Source organism: Myxocyprinus asiaticus, chromosome 38 (assembly GCF_019703515.2).
Source record: "Myxocyprinus asiaticus isolate MX2 ecotype Aquarium Trade chromosome 38, UBuf_Myxa_2, whole genome shotgun sequence".
Classification (NCBI taxonomy): Eukaryota; Metazoa; Chordata; class Actinopteri; order Cypriniformes; family Catostomidae; genus Myxocyprinus; species Myxocyprinus asiaticus.
The window spans coordinates 20,457,225-20,479,970 of record NC_059381.1 but is presented as its reverse complement, the minus strand read 5'-3'; the positions used below and the strand labels follow the sequence as shown (position 1 = coordinate 20,479,970).

Genomic DNA, 22,746 nt, shown 5'->3' with positions numbered 1-22,746 from the left:
CCATAGGACGGAGCCCAACAACAAGTCCACAATGGAAATAATTCAACATTTCTGGGAGTACAGTGGGAAAAGCACATACACTATAAAATATACCCATTTATACTGATGAGCCAAAACATTATGACCACCTGCCTAATCTGCTGCTGGTCCTCCGCGTGCTGCTAAAACAGCACAGACCCGCCGAGGCATCGACTCTAAAAGACCCCTGAAGGTGTCCTGTGGTATCTGGCACCAAAACATTAGATCCTTCAAGTCCTATATGTTGCGAGGTGGAGCTGCCGTGGATCAGACTTGTTGGTCCAGCACATTCCACAAATGCTCAATCGGATTGAGATCTGGGGAATTTGGAGGCCAGGGCAACACCTTGAACTCTTCATCGTGTTCCTCAAACCATTCCCGAACAATGTGCGTAGTGTGGCAGGGTGCATTATCCTGCTGAAAGAAGCCACTGCCATCAGGGAATACCATTGCCATGAAGTTGGTGTACCTGGTCTGTAACGATGTTTCAGTAGGTGGCATGTGTCAAATTGATGTCCACATGAATGGCTGGACCCAGGGTTTTCCAGCAAAACATTGCCCAGCACTTCACACTCCCTCCACTGGCTTGTCTTCTTCCCACATTGCATCCGGGTGCCATCACTTCTCCAGGTAAACAGTGCACATGTACAGGGCTGTCCACGTGATGTTAAAGAAAACAGGACTCATTGGACCAGGCAAACTTCTTCCAGTGCTCCAAGGTCCAGTTCCAGATGGGATAACTTTCGTTGCCTTCACACATCGATGAACCTTGGGCGCCCAACACCTTGTCACCAGTTTGTGGTTTGTCCCTCCTTGGACCACTGTCATTAGGTACTCACTACTGCTGACCGAAAGCACCTCACAAGCCTTGCTATTCCAGAGATGCTCTGACCAATTCGTCTGGCCATAACAATTTGACCCTTGTCAAAGTCGCTCAGGTTTTTACTCCTGCCCATTTTTCCTTCATTCAACACATTGACTATGAGAACTGATTGTCTGCTTACCATCTAATCTACCCAGATATTGACATGTGGTCATAATCATCAGTGTATACACCAATGTAAAATATCGACTGTCCCTCACATTCGTTCATATGCGCTTGTACATTAGGGGAATAACAGAGTTTTATGAAAGAGGGAAATAACACTATTGCAGAGCAATTCCGCTGCAGGTCATGATAGAAAATTAAGGTTACAAGCACAGCAACAACTCTGGAATTTCTGAAAATAAAGATCAGCACGGGGAATAAAATAGTGAAGTCTTTCTCGGGTGCCACGTTTATTTACACAAGCGTCGCGGGGACATTACAATGCTGTGGAGAAAGCTGCTTACAGTCCGAGCCGCATGTTAACAGCAGTAAAGAGAACACTGCTTATACAGTGCATAAAAACAGGAACACGACTTTCTTGCAATAAACCGCTTTCTTGCATTAAGACACTTTCCGGTATCCATGTAAACATAATTAGCATTGCTCTATTGGGCTGTTCATGGTCCTCAAACAAACAGAGCTATGTTTTGATAGAACTGCAGACAAAATGTTTACACTTTTCAAGTAAATCCACCAACAAATGGCTTACAGTTATCTCAGCATATAATTCTGGGAAAAGAGAAAGTATTTTAACATTGAAAAAAGGACAAAGCTAACATGAAACAGCATTAACAACCCATTCTAATTCTGTAAATTGATTCATTTCCAAGAAAAACAGAATATTCAATTAAAAAAAAAAACATAGGACAGGACTTGATTTAATCCCCTAGTAATTGATTGTGAAAAGCATGCATTCTGTAACAAAATAGAGAGAGACCTGAATGTGAGTTTTCAGTCCATTGTGGAGGACTAATACCCCAAAACACCAGCATTAGTACATTAATCAATTTTTAAGGACAAATATCAAATATAAAATTCAGCACATGGATTCCAGTAGCATATTCACTGCAGATATCATTGATAATCATGATCACATGATAATAGGCTCTTGCTTGGGAATTAAGCTGCCAGCTTTCATTGTCAGCATGCACATGGCATCCTCCATTCCTCCTAGAGAACACGCACGACGTCCTCTCTGCAAAAAGCCCACTTCTTATTTCCCACATCATCTTGGTTGTATGCAATTACGAAGAAAGGAGAGGGGCACTCACTGGATTTTGTTGATGGGAACCTTTTTTTCATGAAGCTGTGCAATCATGCCCTTCTCCTCCGAGGGCAACAGGACCAGAAGAGCCTCGCCACCCTCTTTATACCTGCATAGAGTTAACACAGGAGCAGAAAATCTGAAGAATGTTGATACTGCTCTTTTTTTCCATGCAATGAAAGTGAAAGGTTCCCTAACAACACTCTTTTGTGTTCCATGGAAGAAAGTCAGTCATATGGGTTTGGGTATGACAAGACATGAGGGTTTGTAAGCGATAAATTCATTTTTTGGTTTAACTATTCCTTTAAAATGAAAGGTCTCACCGGGTGGTCTGTTGCAATACAGTCTTTTCAGACTAATGTTTTTCTCTTTTGTTTTTTAAACACTCAGCTCTGTGAGAGCTCATGAGCTTTCTGCTGAATATGGTGATCTATGAAGGGGAGTTACTGAGAATATTGATTCCACAATGAAAAGACAAGGGTAGCAGAGAGAGAGAGAGAGAGAGAGAGAGAGAGAGAGAGAGAGAGAGAGAGAAAGAGAAAGAGAGAGAGAGAGAGAGAGACTGACTGCTGGGTGAAGGGCAGGTGGGTGCTGTCTTGCTCCAAGCAATTGAAGAAAAGAATGAGATCTTTGCATAGCTACATTATAGAGGGGAGGACTGAAGTGTAACATACTTGCCCTGAAGGTGAGACTTTACCAAGCGAAGCCAGAGTCCAAAAATGGAACTCATTAGTTGATCGTTACGGGCAATGTATGTCAAAACACAAATCTGTACAGTTACAGCTGCCATCATTCTGACTAAATTGAATCTTAGAGATTCAGTGTAACAAGGCATCAGTGCAGAAAGACTGTAAGGAAAACTTTTTTCCCCCTGAGCAACTAACAAGACAACATTTTTATGAATGCATTCACATCAAGTACCATATTGTTTATTCTGATGAGTGTGTATCTCGCACCAAACGCGTGTTTGAACAGTGCTGCAACAGCTGGCTGATCAGATCACAGACATGGAACAACAATACCTGGACTCAGTTATTATTATTCTTGGGGATTTTAAACAAAGCAAATCTCACACGTGAACTGCCCAAATACAAACAGCACATTAAATGCCCAACCAGAGACAAGAACATACTGGATCATTGCTACACAACAATAAAGGATGCATATTGCTCTGTCCCTAGAGCAGCTTTGGGACTCTCTGATCACTGTCTGGTTCATCTTCTTCCAACCTACAGGCAGAAATTAAAATCAACCAAGCCAGTAGTAAGGACTGTAAAGGGATGGACCAATGAAGCAGAGCTGGAACTACAAGCCTGCTTTGATTGCACGGATTGGAGTGTTTTTGAGGCTGCAGCCACAGACCTGGATCAGCTCACAGATACTGTCACATCATATATCAGTTTCAGTGAGGATATGTGCATTCCTACTAGGACTTATTTAAAAGTTCAACAACGACAAACCGTGGTTTACGGCAGAGCTCAGGCAGCTTTGTCAGGCCAAAAAGGATGCTTACAGGGGTGGTGATAAAGTCTTGTACAATCAGGCCAGGAACACACTGAACAGGGATATCAGAGTGGCTAAAAGGAGATACTCTGAGAAGCTGAAAAACAAGTTTTCAGCTTACGTCCCTGCATAAGTGTGGAGTGGCATGAAACAACTCACAAATTACAGGACTCCTACCCCCAACCGGCTGACGACCTGAATGTGTCATACTGCAGATTTGAAAGGCCCAATCTCACACCCCACACCCACTCTGACCTTCACTTCACACAAACACTAACACCTCCTGCAACCCCCCTCCTCCCCCCTGCTACTCAACCTGCACTTAAGATCTGTGAAGATGATGTGAGCTGCGTCTTTCTGAAACAAAAGACGAGGAAGTCTTCAGGCCCAGACTGCGTCTCACCAGCGTGTCTTATATCCTGTGCTAACCAGCTGGCCCCCATCTTCACACAGATCTTCAATAGATCACTGGAGCAGTGCGAAGTCCCATGCTGCTTCAAACGCTCAATCATTATTCCTGTCTCAAAGAAACCAAAAATCACAGGACTTAATGACTACAGACCTGTCGCCCTGACGTCTGTGGTCATGAAATCATTTGAGAGACTGGTGTTGGCCCACCTGAAGAACATCACTGGACCCTTTCTAGATCCCCTTCAATTTGCTTATCGAGCAAACAGGTCTGTGGATGATGCAGTCAACATAGGATTGCATCATATCCTGCAACATCTGGACAGACCAGGGACATATGCAAGGATCCTTTTTGTGGACTTCAGTTCAGCTTTCAAAACCATCATCCCAGCTATACTCCAGAATAAACTACACCAACTCTCTGTTCCCATGTCTATCTGTCAGTGGATTACCAGCTTTCTGACGGACAGGCAGCAGCTTGTGAGACAGGGGAAACTCACTTCTAGCACCTGTACAATCAGCACTGGTGCCCCCCAGGGATGTGTGCTCTCCCCACTACTCTTCTCCCTCTACACCAATGACTGCATCGCCAAGGACCCCTCTGTCAAGCTCCTGAAGTTTGCAGACGACACCACTGTCATCGGCCTCATCCGAGATGACGATGAGTCTGCATACAGAAGGAAGGTTGAACAGCTGGCTGTCTGGTGCAGTCAAAACAACCTTGAGCTGAACATGCTCAAAATGGTGGAGATGATTGTGGACTTTAGGAGAAACACCCCAACACTGTCCCCCCTCACCATTCTAAACAGCACTGTGGCAGTCATTCAGGTTCCTGGACACTACCATCTCACAGGACCTGAAGTGGGAGACCCACATTGACTCCATTGTGAAAAAGGCCCAACAGAGGTTGTACTTCCTTTGCCAGCTGAGATAGTTTAACCTGCCACAGGCGCTGCTGATACATTTCTACTCAGCAGTCATTGAGTCTGTCCTCTGCACTTCAATAACTGTTTGGTTTGGTTCAGCTACGACATCAGACATCAGAAGACTACAAAGGACAGTTCGGACTGCTGAGAGGATTACTGGTTGCCCCCTGCCCCCCCTTCAAGAACTATACACTTCCAGAGTGAGGAAAAAGGCTGGGAAAAAAAAAAAATCACTCTGGACTTCACTCACCCTGCCCACTACCTTTTCGAACTGTTGCCTTCTGGCCGACGCTTCAGAGCTCTGAGCACCAGAACCGTCAGGCACAGGAACAGTTTTTTCCCCTCAGGCTATCCATCTCATAAACAGTTAAATTGCCCCACTGAGCAATAACTATGTGCAATACACAGTTTAGTCTTTTTTATATTAATCCAACACATCCAACCTCTTCTGCCATTTCATTCCCCTGAAAAAATACATTAATTAAAAAAAATAAACACTTGCACTGTACATAACAGATTTGTATATGCACTGTATATAACAGATTGTATTAGATTTGCACTACCCATGCGTATGTGTTTATGTATGTATGTGTGTGTCTGTACGTATGTGTATTAGTTTTATTTTTTATTATTATTATGTCTTGCTGCTGTTTTTGTATTGTTGTGTACTGGAAGCTCCTGTCACCAAGACAAACTCCTTGTATGTGTAAGCATACTTGGCAATAAAGCTGATTCTGATTCTGAATGCTATAATTGACCATAATAGTAAACACTGTAGTTTTACTATTTTTGTTATAATTAACCAACCTCCAAATGAAACGAGAACATACAATAAATTCACTGGATTATCCAAAACACACATTCGCATGGATATTAAAACATAAAAAAAGATGACTACAGTGTGATATACTATTACAAATATATAAATTTATTCATACCATGATATTGGAGTTTTACAGAGCCCCTTAAAGCACAGAGAGGCAATTTATTTTCTGAAAATACATTTGCATTCCCTGGCAATGTGTTTTGTGTTCACTCACTTTTTTTAGTTATTATGATTTTACTACAGTAACCATATTTTAACCATGATATTCATTCATGGGCGTCACTTTGTTTTAAAAAGTGGTGGGGACAGTTTGGGGTGGGGACTCATGAATATTAATTATTATGAACAATTCAAGTGCTCTCATTTTTTCACCTCCAACACAAGGATTTCTGGATTCTAAACCGCCCTAATAAAACTTTATGTTAACCTCGTGCGACCTTGCGTCCACATGCGTGATAATTTAATTAAAAAACACGCATAATTTAAATGAATAAAACTGACTGAATACTGTTCACCAGACTCTAGACTGTCATTAAAGGGTTAACATTTAGTGCAGAGTCACATGATACAACAGCATGCCATTGATTTCTCTGAAGCGCCCCTACGGACTAGGCGCCAACAAAAGTGCCTCTGGTAAAAAAATGTTTTCATTGAAACCTGTTTGGTTGTAAAGAGGACAGTCTCTAGTTATGTTTGCTATGCCGCTTTAAAAACACATTTTTGCCCATCAGCACCCTGATAAACATGATGTCCACATATGTGGAAACTGGCACCGCATTTCCTCAAAAGTAGAAAAAACATTTTAGTTATTTTGAATAACTTTCAACTAACACATCTGTGGCCATTTTGCTTCATTTTAATATACATTTTGTTATACTTTATTTTGTTATCACTGTGCAATATGATTCTATTCGTTAACATTAGTAAATGCATTCCTATATAATTACAGTGCATTTTCACACTGAGAATAAATGGGTTCATCCTAAAGCTGAAAACTTTTGGAGATGATGTACATTTCAAACTGTTCTGAGACCAGTGAAGACAGACAGCACACTGAAGGTTAAGTCATTCACTAAATAGGGAGCAAGGGAACATCCTATATCTTTCTATGCAGCTAAGTGCATTCAATCCTAAAATCCAACCAAAAGTTCAGTTTCAGGCTGCAGATGATGTTTGGCAGACATGGGACAATGGTAATCAGTACATAGATTCAGAATTTTATAATGCTACATTTTATTTTAACATGGTTGGTAGTGATGATGCTGGACATTACTTTGAATCAGAATTATTTATTCAGCTTTACAGAAATCAGCTGTAATATCTGCAACGTCTCAAAAACATGAATAACCAACACTCCTTGACACATAATAAACAATTTGATGAAAAAAATCTGACTTTCTATAGCTTAGTGTTATTTAAAATTTCACAACGTAGTCTCGCTGTCCACATATGTGGACATTCATTTTTAGGAAAACTATTTGCTCTAGAATTGTTTTTTTTTTGTTGTTTTTTTGCTTGTTTATTAGGTGCTACTAGTTACAAATCAAAAAAATGAAATGGAAAATGCACAAAGCAGTCACGCGGGGGTCTCATGAGGTTTATAAACAAAGAGTGCATCTGTACCTCAGTGGATGTATATCATGAGCGGGGACACATCTGTTTGCATTTTGCTTTGCGTTTTAACTGGAGAGTAGAGTGCGTGTCTGGATGCACAAGAGAACATCGCCCTCTGCTGTCACTCATCGCCTCTGATAACAGCTGCAACTAGCACTCTTCCTAACATTAAAAATAAACTCCAGCGCTGGATCGCCACTAATTATAACACACAAAAATGAAATGGAAAATCCTGCTCAAGAACTGGAGATGTTTCTTCTGCATAAGACACTTACTAAATGAAAGTTATTTCAAAAAGTGGTGGGGACATGTCCCACCCGTCCCACTCATAAATGACGGCTTTGCATTCATTGTAAAACCATTGTAATACAGGAAAACCAAAACTATGGTATTAAAAATCAATTATTCTGTCAAAAAAACCACAAAAAAACCTGGTTACTGCAGCTTTACTATAATAACACTATGGTAATCTGTGGTACAAGTAAAAACTTTGGTTTCCACCAAAAAAAAACATGCTCTTACAAAAATTATTCATGGTTTCACTATGGTAAAACTGCAGTAACAATGACTGTAATAATGTTTGTTTTTTAAATATGATTTTACCAGAAATATCATGGTTAAAATATGAATACTGTAGTAAAATCATGTTAGATTTTATGGTTATGGTTTTACTAAAAAAAAGAAAAGAAAAAAAAAATGGAACTATACTTAACTTTTTTTGAGAGAACACAAAACTATTGCGAAGGAACGCAAAACTATTACAGAAAATAAATTCCCTCTCTGTCTTCTTAGAGGCTTCGTAGACTTCGGTCATACTAACGTCCCCTCAACATTCCCAAGTAAGTATCCAGACTGCCAGAAAAGACTTTTTCACAAGGCAATGAAGAACAGAGCAAATCTGTCATCTAGTGTTAAAGCTTAAAAAACACAAGCAAGTACTGTGTGTGGTTAAAAATGTTATAATGTCATCTAAGAACAAGTGGTGACACTTTACAATAAGGTTCCATTTGTTAACATTAGTTAATGCATTAGGGATCATGAACTAACAATGAACAATATATATTTTTTAAAGCATGTATTAATCTTTGTTAATGTTAGTTAATAAAAATACAATTGTTCATTGTTAGTTATTGTTAGTTCATACTGCGTACACTTTCATTTAAAAAAATGATCACTATATGTTGAAATTAGCATTTACCAAGATTAACAAATGCTGTAAATGTTTTGTTCATTGTTAGCTCATGTTAACTAATGTTGTAAACTAATGTTAACAAATAGAACCTTATTGAAAAATCACTACACAAATTAAAGCAGTAACACACAGTTGTGTATCTGTGTTACCTGGCCGTTCTCCCAACCCTGTGGATATATGTGTTTGCATCTTCAGGGCAGTCAAACTGCAACACCCAATTCACAGCTGGGAAATCTGAAAACAGAAAAAAAATTCAGTTGCATTACTTCAACTTGAAGAATGTTTATAGCTCACTTTCTATGGAGTATGTTTTAATCATTTTAAACTAAAACAAGCCATGTCTGAAGAACAAGAGTCTCTATTACCAAGCCCCCTGGCAGCAATATCTGTAGCAAAAAGTACAGCAGCTCTTTTGCGGACAAAATCATTGTAAACCTCCATCCTCTTCATCTGCTGCTGTTTGCCATGCAGAGCAAGTACGGAGATACCTGGACGTAAGCGGCAGAACACCCGGAACAGATACTGAACCTGGACACACAGAGAAGCACCAATGAATGTCAGCATAAGAATCACACAACTAGGACTCATAATGCTTGTCATTACATTTTGCAAATGCTTACACATAATATACATAATTGTATTTTAAGAACTTTGTCTGTAAACAAACAGGTTTTTAAACTGAGGCCTATTGAGAACCAAACTTGTTTGATCAGTTACCTCTTTACAGCATGCAAAAAAGACTATGATCTTCTTCTGAAGGTGACTCCTCATAAACGAGTAGAGCATGTTGACCTTTTGGTGCAGATCGCACACCACATAGTTCTGCTCCAGAGTGGCAGGGGTACTGCAGAGAAGATCAGTTTATAAGATCTGCATGCTCAGGAAGTCCATATGTGCTTGACAATATATGTAGGCAGCCTGTTCTTTGGCTGATCCAGCTAAATCACTATAAAAAGTGTAGTGGGGATCTTACCTGAACTTGGCCAGCTCATGGACCCAAACATACTCTGGGTTCTTCAGACTCAGTCTAGCCAGGTCTTTGACAGATCTGGTTTGAGTAGCGGAGAAGAGAAGGGTCTGTCGTGTTTTTGGGAGATTTTCCACAATAGCATTGAGGGTGTCAGCAAAACCCATGTCCAGAATCCTGTCAGCTTCATCCAGCACTTAAAAAAAAACAAAAAAAACAATTTCAAGTAATACAAACGTTTCCCAAAGTCTAAGTGGGAGTTTGACTAACTGAAAGAACTAGACCCCGCATAGGTTGTATATTCATTGCAATGGGCATTAAATCTCTTAAACTCTCATCTTCCACAATATTAATCTGCAAGCAAACTGTGGCTATCCACTTTCAGCAATAGTGAAGCCATGTTCATGATTCACGTCATGGCCAGAGTTTCCACTAAGAAATTTTGGTTCCGGCCAACTTGTCTGGGAATGACAAAGTTTGCCGGACAAATTGGAAAAAATCCAGTGATCTCATTTCTGTGTTTATTTTGCATTGTAAACACGATGGACTATGCATAATAATGCGAAATAGGCTAATAATGACACAATCAAGTCAAATGAAGGATAAAGATTTGTCTATTATAGCTGCATTTAATTTAAAAAAAAGCCCGCCGTCATGGAATTAGCATCTAGTTAAAAAATAACATTCAGCAAAGGGGGCAAAACAAAACAACTAAACTGCAATTTGCCACATATCTTTTTGATCATAAATAAATATTAAAATAACAAATCGTTAGGTTATGTCATATAATTTCACACCTTGGCTAATTTCCTTGGCTCTTTATTTTTCTGACTATTTTCCTCCAGTGTTTCTCAACAGCTTGAGATGGACATAAGCCTGGTGTCTTTTTCTCCAGAAGACGGTAACGCAAGGCTGTTTTAAAGTGATTCTGAAGTCAGAAGCTTCTTACTGTGGGCACGCAAAATGGAAACGCAGGCTGCTTTTGCCAGTGTGCGGGATACAATGCTCTGTAGTCATGGATTAGGACTCTGCAAGCTTTGGGAAAGTTTAAACTTCTGTGGGAGCGTAGCGTTGTTATCATTGGCATGCCATCACACTATACACTTGTGGCATTAACTAAAGGGGTTGCTGATGCATCACGCTAATATTTTCACCAGACATTGTGTCGATAATGTTTGTATTTGTCGGACATCAAGACATTTTAACATTCAAAAACAAGTAATTACGGCTAACGGAAACCCTGGTCAGGGCGTCAGCACCAGCCTCAAATGCCGCTTTGAACTCCACATGAAAAACACCAGCAGACAAAAATGTCTCATTCTGTGCTTTGGTGATAGATAAGATTTGACGTGCTTCTGTGGTTATAAAAATATGCCTTACTTACATATACGCTGGCTGAAAAACCACCAGTGTTTATTCTGGTTTCTGCTGTATTAACAGTAAATGCTTTAATTGTGATTAAGAAAAATGAACGTGTTAAATTTTGTAAATTAATCCAATGCATTAACCCATTAATATTGACAGCTCTAATTAATAGATATTGAAATTAACATTAATTAAGATTAATAGATTCTGTACATGTATTTTTCATTGTTAGCTAATGTTGTTAACTAATGTTAACAAATGGAACCTTATTGTAAAGTGTTACCAAGTTTCTAAATACACTTTTCAGTTTTCATTTTACCAAGCATGTGCAGATTTGAAGCATGAAAGGTGGAGGTCTCATCCATGTGCTGCAGTAGACGTCCTGGAGTGCAGATGATGATATTTGTGCGATGGATTTTCTCAGATTCATCTTTCAGATCCTGTGACCAACAACAAGGTAAAAAGTTCTCAGCACCATTTATTACACGATAAAAACCTGCCTATAATGACACCTCAACACATTATAAACACAATAACCCCTGAAGACTAGAGAGACACACCTTGCCACCAATTATAAGTCCAGCGGAAAATTCGTGATTCTTGCCGACCTTCCTCAACACCTCAAACGTCTGATAGGCCAGTTCTCGTGTGGGAGAGATAATGAGAGCACCGAGGCCGTCCATCGCAGTCCACTGTTCACGGTGCAAGCACTCCAAAACCTGGAGACAATCACAGTGCATTAGGGGGGATATGTTTCACATGTGTTATGTTGAGACATGGGGTCTTATTCACTAATAAACTATGTTAATGTGAATAACTGTGCTTATGTGTGCACCAACACAAATTCTGAGATTAATTACTGGAATGAGAAAGGCCAAGGTTTTTCCAGAGCCCGTCTTTGCAGCACCAAGAACATCTCTTCCTTGCAAAGCAAAGCCAATAGTCTGCCTTTGAATCTCTGTGGGCTGCCTGTACCGAGCCTCAAGGAGACCTAATGTCATGATGAAGAGCATTATTAAGATTTACAATATACAATTACAGAACATGACTCAGTTACATAGATCATGGAACAAACAATGAGTTCAAAAATTGTGTGATCACCTCTCAGAGTCTTCTTAGAAAGTGGAAAATCAGAAAACTTCACAGCCTCTTTGGGATTGATCTGAGAAAACAACAGTAATTCATGTCAACATCTTTTACACATGGAGCAAGTGCGACTGGAATGTCAAGACATCCCTAAAAAGTAGAATAATTTCTAAGGCCTGTGATCCATATATTTCACACAAGCATGATACAAATGTACTGCATATATAATGTTTAACATGTCATAACGTGAGCTAACAAGCTTATTGACAATGCACAACAAGAACGACTGTAACATGTCACAGTCTCCTAGTAACAACCTTATTAATTAAATACTGAATGTCACAGTAAGTAGAATCGTAGTGATTGATCTGTCACTGATGTCAGATATCAACTGAGCTACACTACATGTGACCAAACAACATAACACCACAAAGAAACAGGTAATAGACGCCAGACATGCTGCATGACATCAAACTCATGTCTCACCTCTGAGTATTTATTCACCAGTCTCTGGATGTTTTCTCTCTCGACCTCCCAGTCGCGTTTCTTCTTAGTCGTCTGTTTTACTCGTTTGACTCGGGTCTTAGTTTTATCATACTTCTTTTTCCATTTCTCAAAATTCTTAACAGGGTCGTCAGTTACTTTTTTCTTCTCCTTATTCTTTTGAACCCGCATTTTCTGAGCTATTTTGTTGATTAGCTAAAAGCTAGTGTGACCATAACGACACGTGAATGTTTCAGTCGCGAGATGTTTTGCTGGCTGTAAGATTTACTGATATGTAAGTTAGCGCCCCTAACGACCTGGAGCGGCGAGACATCTTCACAAACATGCACTTGCACCCTGCATTTACCACTAACATTGAAAGTGCATTCGGTATTTTTTGCTTAGGTCGTCTTGGACTTACACTGACACATAGGGGCATGGGTTCAGCATCATTCCAACGCAATAGTGTCCAGTTACCGACACTAGAAATTAATTATTACAGTCAGCCATGAATAATTGCAAAATATATACACTGGTGGCCAAAAGTTTGGAATAATGTACAGATTTTGCTGTTTCGGAAGGAAATTGGTACTTTAATTCACCAAAGTGGCATTCAACTGATGACAAAGTATAGTCAGGACATTATTGATGTAAAAACAGGACCATCACTATTTGAAAAAAGTCATTTTTGATCAAATCTAGACAGCAGCCATCTCTCCAACACCTTATCCTTGAGTAATCATGCTAAATTGCTAATTTGGTACTAGAAAATCACTTGCCATTATATCAAACACAGCTGAAAGCTATTTGGTTCGTTAAATGAAGCTTAACATTGTCTTTGTGTTTGTTTTTGAGTTGCCACAGTATGCAATAGACTGGCATGTCTTAAGGTCAATATTAGGTTAAAGCTTTCTCTAGAAACTCATCAGTCAATCATTGTTTTGAGGAATGAACGCTATACAATGCTTGAAATTGCCAAAAAAACTAAAGATTTCATACAAAGATATACATTACAGTCTTCAAAGACAAAGGACAACTGGCTCTAACAAGGACAGAAAGAGATGTGGAAGGCCCAGATGTACAACTAAACAAGAGGATAAGTACATCAGAGTCTCTAGTTTGAGAAATAGACGCCTCACATGTCCTCAGCTGACAGCTTCATTGAATTCTACCCGCTCAACACCAGTTTCATGTACAACAGTAAAGAGAAGACTCAGGGGTGCAGGCCTTATGGGAAGAACTGCAAAGAAAAAGCCACTTTTGAAACAGAAAAACAAAAAGAAAAGGTTAGAGTGGACAAAGAAATACAGACATTAGACAACAGATAATTGGAAAAGAGTGTTACAGATCTTATCCCCATTGAGCTTTTGTGGGATCAGCTAGACTGTAAGGTGCGTGAGAAGTGCCCGACAAGACAGCCACATCTATGGCAAGTGCTACAGGAAGCGTGGGGTGAAATGTCACCTGAGTATCTGGACAAACTGACAGCTAGAATGCCAAGGATCTGCAAAGCTGTCACTGCTGCACGTGGAGGATTTTTTGATGAGAACTCTTTGAAGTAGTTTAAGAAGTTCAGATTTTTTTTTTTTCAAATTGTAATAGTAATTTTTCACATTATTAATGTCCTGACTATACATTGTGATCAGTTGAATGCCACTTTGGTGAATAAAAGTACCAATTTCTTTCCATAAGAGCAAAATCTGTACATTATTCCAAACTTTTGGCTGCCAGTGTATATATTTTTTATAATCACTTAATTACAAAAAGTGTATAGGGTCATTAGTGACCTGAGATATGTAATAGTCTCTTCTTTTTTTTTTGAGCTTCCATAAATGATATTTTTAAATTATTAATTCATATCTATATACAGTAATTGTATTATCACAGGATATCTATTTCTTTATTACAAGACAAACGAGTACTATATTCATACAAATTACTACTATATCAGGTTGATTTTCTGTACAACAATGGTGATTTATCAGTATCCCATATGCGTGTACACATACATCTTATACATGCTACTTCTTACTCAAAGTGGCACTAATGTGTCAGTGATTGACTTGATTTACATTTTACATTGCTATTTGATGAAGAAGCAATGTGGAAATAAACTATAGTAAGTGTAACACATGAACAGTATGATTTGGCTACTGCTTTAGAAGTACTCCTGAAATTATGTTCGTTTATTTAGACTCAGTAAGCACTTGAAAAAATGCAAATATGTAGCTTCTGTGTAGCTCAATATGTGTTTACCAGTCACACTTGGAAATATTACGTAAATTCTTCATTCAAACATGTAAAAATATTTAGATTAAAAGTCAATATTATTTATGGTTGTTTGTTATTTTTATGATGTCATCATGTATTAAACCTAAAATAGAAAACCTTTTCATATTTATTTGCTAATTTGAGTAAATTTCACTGGTAAATAAAATAAGTAAATTTTACTTACATTTACTGGTGTTCCCAGCATGCACTGGGCTTGAATAATTAATGAGCTTGCATGGTTTCACTATTTGCAAGTATATTTACATCGTTTTACTGTCGTTACATTTGATACTTCTTAAGTCTGAAGTAAATTTTCTATTCAAAATTACCCATTCAAGATAAAAAATAATTGTTGATCTTACGAGTCATCTTTTTCAGTACAGTTGCATCTCATGAAATTTCAGCGTGGAAGTAATAAATCTTGTTCTGTGATTTGTTGCATCTTCTCATTGATATATGAAAAATAAAACATCAAAATATATTCTATTTTTGTCTAATTGTCTTGAAAATGCTTTGAAAATGTTACACTATCTGGCCATTTTGTAGATCCATTTGTGATAGATATACGTGCCGGGTCGCTAAAGACCGAGGTATGTAATAATGTTTGGTGAAACACCCATGCATTTAAGGGTTAATCAGTTAACATTTTACTATATTACAATCTGCACTTAAACAGATCAGCAGGCTGTATAAGGTCTTTACTTGCATCATTAAAACCATGGCCTAATGGTCCACTAGATTTTCTCATTAAAAATGAAAAATTCTCTGACCATGCTTTATCTAATAATAGGTTTATTTTTTATGCGTATGTTTATTGAAGTTAATTTTCTATAACCAGAACTGATGATGGGGGAGTTAAAACCATTTAATAGTAATAAAAGTTAATAAATATTTAACAAAGATTATTAAATAAATAACCACAGTGTATACTGCTGCAACTGTTTATTGGCAAAGCAGATAACAATCCTCTATCAACGAACACTGCAAAAACCTGCAATATTGATGAAGGTAAAAACAGAATTTCAGTAATGGCATCATCATGAGTGAACAACAAGGTTCCAGCTAGCTTGAGGCCTCTGTGAAGAGAGTGATTATGTGCCTTTTACATGTACAAAGGGGACATTCCATATTTTTAAAATATTATTCAGTATTTATAGAACATAATACAGTATAAAGGCACAATGCCTCTCTCTGCCTCTGACATATTAACATATTTACAAAAATATAAAACAGAACAAAAATCCGGTGACCCCTCTCTGTCCAGGCACTCTCCTGTAAACTCCAGTGATACTCAAATCAGTGCAGCTGAACAGCACATGGTTACATAAAATTACAGTTGAAAATGTGCAATGACAATCAGAGGTCACTTTCTTACAATTTAGATCTGCTGCTATAAATGTACTATGTAGCATTACCCTTCTTGGTCATCCGTTTTACTAATCAAGATCATGAACCGTAATCTCACATTTATGCCATACCATTATGCCAATCTTCATTTGTTGTTTGACTCTTACTAACAAAAAGCAACTAAGACAGACACATTGAATGATATTGGAAGATTGTTCATCAAAAAAGCAAAATACTTTGGTCCATTTTAACACCTTAACGTTCATAATGGCCATATTCACACAAGTAATCTTGACTGTTGACATTAACTTCAGAGCAAAATTATTTGGTTAAAAAAGTAGTCTTGTGAAATGCACTGGCAGTATCTACTTTAAAGTATGTGAATTGTGAAATCCAGCTTGTCATTACAGTAACAAACAAAAGCCTCCTTGTGCCACTGTAAACAGTTGTCACACAAATGTTCCTTAAGTACTTGCCAAGAATGAAAATGGCAAGACCTCTGAAAGAGATCTGAAATCCCTTGTGAAAATTTCTGATGTTCTCAATTTGGTCACCCCCATGGTGATCCTCAAAGTCCTTTTGGGAAGCACTCTGGTTCATTCTGCTGTTCAGCTCATGCAGGGTAAAGGACACTGGAAAAAGTCTGTAGGGCACAGAAGAGAGGTCCAACTCTCTACATTTATGTTACAAATTGATGTTAATTCATCTTGGCATTTTTGGCACAGATGTCTCTATTTCCTATGTTCACAGATTCTTGCGCATTAATGTTAGGTCCTGTAGAGAAAAGAAAGAGAATGCAAGTCATTGACGGTGAAAAAATGACAATCAACATTGAGAAATTTCTTTAGTTTTCATGCTATTCATGCTGTACCCTCTTTGTCCATGGTCCTCCTCTATCCAGGCCACAATCTTCCCCTCCCAGCCGGGCACCACAGCATCATCCTGGAACACCTGAGAGATGCCATTGGTTTCAATTACTCAATCCAGTAAAACTACCTTTCAAACAATGTCAATGCTTTCATTTTTATTGCATTTAGAAGCCTAAAAAGAGAAAATGTCATTTGATTGATTATACGGCAGTAAATTCCAATTTTCCATTACCTTTTCGACCAATGATTTTCCATGACTTTTCCAGTCATTTTGTATTTTTGGTAACTGATTTTTAAAAATCATTTTGATTCAGACATTTGCTAATGAATCATCTGGACCGATTCGTGAACCATTTCGACCAACTAACTGAAAATAACCTACTCAAAAAAAGGATTTTCTCGCAAATCAGAAATCACCATCACTTGTAAGCAAGTTCTACTCTATACAACCTTTATCCAAGAGCAGAGCAATACTCAAATGATTAAATATTTTAGAGCGGAGCCTAACAAGAAATAAAAAATATTCACTACAGAAATTTCTGTGACTTCTACAGGACTGGAAAACATGGAAATTTCCCTGATATTTCCAGGTTTTCATGACCGTTGGAACCCTGAATTTTCTAACATGTGTATACCTCTTCTTTCACAGTGCCAAACTCTGGATCCAGTGCTTTAAAATGGTATCTATAATTGCCTTCACGATCTATGGCTGCCTTGAAGTCTTGCAGGGTGACCTCCCCCAGCCTGACAACACATGTTAAATACTATATGACAACAATGCAAAATGGAGAGAATTCAGAAAGTAACATTAAAATGACTAAATATCCAACCAGACCAAATATTTACATGTAAACAACAGTGAGTGAGTTTGGCTCACCTCTTGGGGATGTTGATCATGAATGGAGTGAGGGAGCGGTCAGTAAAGTACAGGACTTTGGTGCATGCTGAGGAGTTTAGTGCAGGACTGCTTTGAGAATGAGCCATTTCTGTAATAGAGCAGAGGAACCCAATAAACTTTTAACAGAATCTACATACAAAAAAAAAAACAAAAAACCTTCAAATCTGAGAAGCATAAATTATTTTACTAAGATAGACTGGCAAGAATAATGACACTAAGATGTAAAGTACTTTTAATATTTGATTTAAAGAAATAGTTCATTCCAAAAAATAGTTCATTCTGTCATAATTTACTCCCCTTATGTTGTTCCAATCCTGTATGAATTTTTTATGCTGTACAAAAAAGGAGACATTTTAATGAATATTCCGATCCACCCTTTCAATGCAATAGCAGTTGATTTGCAAGATTTTCACTGAAAAATTACTTAAATATTGGGTTGTTTCTCACCCAAATCTATCATGTGTCTTCAGAAGACTTGGAATATGACACAGGAGTCGCATGGACTACTTTTATAATATTTTTGGGTTCTTTTTAAGCTTTAAAATGAGTCACTATGTACTGCAATTGTATTCAAAAGGTGGACTGGGATACTTAGAATTTCTCCTTTTGTGTTCCAGAGAAAAATTCATAGGGGTTTGGGACAACATGAGGGTGATTAAATTTTGACAGAATTTTCATTTTTGGGTGAACTATCCCTTTAAACTGCTGTTATCAGTTGTTATAGATCAATGGTTTACAACACTGTAAAAAAAAAAAGGTTGGAGACCCCTGTTTGAAAAGTTTGAGAAGATTGCTTACTTGAAGTGGGAGGCCAGGAGTCTCTATCTGAATGAGTGGCTTTGTGTCCTGGTGATTTGACTCTAGTCTACAAAAAACAATGTAGTTTAAGTTCAAATACTACTGCAAACCTACTATGTATGAGAAACATTCCCCATACCCTCCGCTCCTGTTTGTGGCGTGTTTCCAGGTCATAAAGTCGATCCATCAGGCTGGCCACACCTTGCTCTAAGGTGTCCAGAGTGTGATGCTGAGGATCGTGACCTCCAAAGCTGTTCCTCAGACTGCGCAGAGCATCTCTTAATAACTGCAGCTCCTCAGCCTACCAGAGATGCATTAATATATATATACATGATATAAACACCTACAGTATAAAGATACATTTATGATGCAAAAGTCTGGGCTTCCGTATCTTGGTGACAGTGTCTTTAAGACCAAAAAAAAAAAAAAAAGGGCTTCAGGTTTATTTACCCCATGGTGCGTTTTGGATGTTGTGACTTGTGGATGTGAGAAGCCATTATTTTGTGAGCAAGGATGCTGAAACAGAGGACAAACTGAGTCTCTACTTGAAACTTTAAAGAAAAGTGCAACTGGTAGGACTATAAAGACTCAACAAGTGAAAAACAAACAACTGTGGGCAAAATTGTCTAATATTTATAACCATGTCATGTTACCTCATCTGTCTCATGGGTCATTAGTTCTTTGAGAATAGTCTCCTTGTGCTCTAGCTCCCTCTGCAGGCAAACCTGAGGAACACAGAGAAATTTTCATTCACAGAGAATGACCACAGCAGGTGCCCCAATTGCTCAAATTGTTTTAGCTTCATAATGAGGTTGGATTAATTGCGTCAACACTGGGCACAACAAAGATATTTATGATGTTATTTTGATCCCTATAATTGGCTCAAGGGATCCCTGGAACTCATCTGCTGATTTAGGAAACAATAACTTCTGTCCTATATTTCCATGCTCAACATGCCGTTCTCCTATGCATCTGGTATGATAGTTGAGTCTGCTCGCTCTGTTTGATGTTATACCTGCTGACTGCTGCTGTCGGTCAGCTTGCGTAGGGACTCATCCAGCTTCAGCTGTTGTTGTTGTAGAAGTCGATCCTTCTGGCCCAACTCTTTCTGTACAGCAACAAATACATGGTGACTTATAACATACATTACTAATAAGTTTAAATTAGGGCTGTGAAAATTAAAGCATACAATTAATTATGGGTGGGTAAAAATATTGATTTTCCGATGCATCGCAGTCTTTGTTTGAATGGTCTTGATATCAATTCTTAAATCCCAAGATTGATCTTTTACTCTATGCACAGCCCTCTACAATGAGATCACTAGCATTTGCAACCAAATTTCATGTCTATAACTGTATATACTTGGTAAATGTTCACCAGTGATTGTGTAGTATAGTGGTGGTGTATTCAGCAGCAAGATCCTTTCACTGTGTGTTGAGTGTAAAAGTTGTTCCGTGTAATGTGTCCAAAGATGAGATCCACGCAACCCATTTGTCATTAAATAATATCTCTTTTAATACCCTTTCTGTTGTCTAAAGTCAATTGTTGATTAAAAAAAAATATATATATATATATAAATATATATTTTAATCACGCATAGCATGGACAAGAAAAAGCCATGAGTCCCTCTCGTTAAAATGCGCTCATTTACAGATGCTCTTTACAGAGATGCCTGTTTTCTTAAAGAGACATTCCCAGTTTTTAACAAATGTTCAACAAATCAATGTAAATACTTGAAAATAGTACAAATTATGCAATTAAAAAATAAACATGTTACAAAATATAATATATGCAATATACTATAATATTTATTGATTGAATACCCAGCCCTACAATTAATTATTTTTAATGTCATTCATTTTGTAAAGCTGAACTGTGTAACGTTTTCGGTGTTAAAACAGTTTCTCCTTTCCCAGCTTCATATGTGGAGACAACTGTAAGCCATTTGTTGGTAAATATTCTTGAAAACTGTAAACACTTTCTATAGTGCTAAAAAATTTTTTTAAAAATCCTCTGATTTTAATAAGCAGCTGTCCAGCCCAACCAACAACACTGACTCAACCAATGGTGTGAGTTGGGGCGGGACTATCAGTTTGTTCAACCAATGGAAGATGGGAGGGGGGCGTATTTTGGAAAGCTCTTTGAAAACCATGTTTATTTTTGCAGTTCCGTTCAGTGGTGCTAGTGGCACAGAAATTGCACACTTCAGCTTTAATGCCAATAACTGTTTCAGTGTGATTCCTAAAAACAAATCTGGAGCTGATTGGAACTGAAGTAAATCATTTATACAGATGATATCATCACCATTAATAATTTAGAATAGAATCTCTATTTACTGTCACTTGACAAGGGCTGATGGAATTTGTTTTTTACAACACACAATGTCGCCAATGAAGGATGCAATAAACTTATTACATTGCACAATCCCCCAGAGCAACCTATAGTTAAGTGCTTTGCTCAAGAGCACAATGCTGATAGCTCATGAATCACCCCTCGGAGATTAAACTAGCAACCTTCCAGCCCTCAGTTTAAGCCAATACACCACTGATGACAGAAGACTTTCAGCATATAAGACGACTTGCCTTATATTCACTGAGAAGTTTGTTCCTTTCCTCCAGTTTTCTCTGTAGCTCAGCCTAAGAACATATAAAAAGGTTATTGATGACTAACGGTCTCAGACGTGGCATTATAAAAGTGAATTGTATACGCAAGACAAATACAGCATATCTCAGTTGCAGTGTTGTAGTACTCGAGATCGGTCTTGGTCTCGAGACCACTTTTTGAAGGTCTCGTCTCGTCTCGGAATCAACTGCATTTTTACTCAGTCTTGTCTCTGTCTCAGCCAAAGAGGACTCGGGATTTTATTTCAAGACTGGTCAAGACCACAACTGCGGGGATATCACTAAATTGCCTGTGAATTGTCTGATTTATTTGTTAACATCACAATGTTTGTTTCACAACCTCTGTGCCCACTAGTGTGCCGTGAAAGACTGTCAGGTGTGCCATGGAAAATTATCAAATTCCTCAAAATAAATACAGTTTTTTCCCGGTGTTTTAGTGAAGGCATAGAGATGGTAGAAGAGTTTTAAAGTTGCCAATTCAGTATATTTTCCATTACACTGCATTATTTTATGAAACCAGTTGTTTTTTTTGGGGGGGGGGGGATTTTTCCCCTTTTTCTCCCAATTTGGAATGCCCAATTCCCAATCGCTCTAAGTCCTCGTGGTGCATAGTGATTTGCCTCAGTCCGGGTGGCGGAGGACGAACCACGCTCAATTCACCATGCGCCCCACCGAGAACAAACCACATTATAGCGACCACGAGGAGGTTACCCCATGTGACTCTACCCTCCCTAGCAACCGGGCCAATTTGGTTGCTTAGGAGACCTGGCTGGAGTCACTCAGCACGCCCTGGGATTCGAACTAGCAAGCTAGCGAACTCCAGGGGTGGTAGCCAGCGTATTTTACCACTGAGCTACCCAGGCCCCTTATGAAACCAGTTTAAATATTTTGTCCAACTCTAGTCTGCTGTCAAATGCAACTCCTCACATGCCCACAAAATGATGCTTCACCATCACACTTGTAGTAAAAACATTCAGTCAGTGAACCGAATGAATGAATACAACAGGTGCATTGTTTTACTCAAAGACTAAAAGCTGTTTATTTGTGCATAGCATAGATTTACAGATGTTATGAACCGATGTGGATTACTTGTCATGTTTCTTTTATGAAACATAAAAAGAATATGAGAAACTGTTACATACGATTACTAAAAGCGAATTCTCCTGTTTTAAACAAGTCCAAAAACACAGTGATTCGATGTGTAGATTCTGACGTACTGTAATCATCACAGAATGCGTTTGAGATCTGAACCGGTGAATGGAGCAACCGGTGGCTGCCAGATCCAATCTCTGTCAGTGCGACTTGTGTTTTTTTTTTCTCTCTCTATGAACAACAAGATTTTGACCCGGTGCGACCTATAGTCAGGTGCGACTTTATTTCCGGAAAATACAGTAAATAAATAATAAATAAAAATATGTATTT

At 38.3% G+C, this 22,746-nt stretch overlaps 2 protein-coding genes across 3 annotated transcripts in view; both read right to left on the bottom strand.

The window, feature by feature from the left end:
* ddx10 (DEAD (Asp-Glu-Ala-Asp) box polypeptide 10) overlaps positions 1 to 12,786 on the bottom strand; it is a 34,601-nt gene extending 21,815 nt beyond the window's left edge. The window contains exons 1-10 of the mRNA XM_051678387.1: positions 12,524 to 12,786; positions 12,053 to 12,113; positions 11,812 to 11,942; positions 11,512 to 11,670; positions 11,271 to 11,391; positions 9,593 to 9,782; positions 9,337 to 9,463; positions 8,985 to 9,147; positions 8,769 to 8,853; positions 2,158 to 2,259 (exon numbers count right to left, since the gene is read on the bottom strand). Coding sequence (XP_051534347.1) covers positions 2,158 to 2,259; positions 8,769 to 8,853; positions 8,985 to 9,147; positions 9,337 to 9,463; positions 9,593 to 9,782; positions 11,271 to 11,391; positions 11,512 to 11,670; positions 11,812 to 11,942; positions 12,053 to 12,113; positions 12,524 to 12,712 — 1,328 coding nt within the window. The 5' untranslated portion in view covers positions 12,713 to 12,786. The remainder of the gene's footprint in view (positions 1 to 2,157; positions 2,260 to 8,768; positions 8,854 to 8,984; positions 9,148 to 9,336; positions 9,464 to 9,592; positions 9,783 to 11,270; positions 11,392 to 11,511; positions 11,671 to 11,811; positions 11,943 to 12,052; positions 12,114 to 12,523) is intronic.
* Positions 12,787 to 15,718: 2,932 nt separating this feature from the next.
* dixdc1b (DIX domain containing 1b) overlaps positions 15,719 to 22,746 on the bottom strand; it is a 45,433-nt gene continuing 38,405 nt past the window's right edge. For both annotated transcript variants that reach the window (XM_051678389.1, XM_051678388.1), the window contains 10 exons: positions 21,282 to 21,339; positions 19,719 to 19,807; positions 19,357 to 19,428; positions 19,154 to 19,219; positions 18,843 to 19,004; positions 18,704 to 18,770; positions 17,885 to 17,993; positions 17,643 to 17,751; positions 17,010 to 17,089; positions 15,719 to 16,912 (listed from right to left, as the gene is read on the bottom strand). In XM_051678389.1, the coding sequence (XP_051534349.1) occupies positions 16,906 to 16,912; positions 17,010 to 17,089; positions 17,643 to 17,751; positions 17,885 to 17,993; positions 18,704 to 18,770; positions 18,843 to 19,004; positions 19,154 to 19,219; positions 19,357 to 19,428; positions 19,719 to 19,807; positions 21,282 to 21,339 (819 nt within the window). In that variant the 3' untranslated portion in view covers positions 15,719 to 16,905. The remainder of the gene's footprint in view (positions 16,913 to 17,009; positions 17,090 to 17,642; positions 17,752 to 17,884; positions 17,994 to 18,703; positions 18,771 to 18,842; positions 19,005 to 19,153; positions 19,220 to 19,356; positions 19,429 to 19,718; positions 19,808 to 21,281; positions 21,340 to 22,746) is intronic.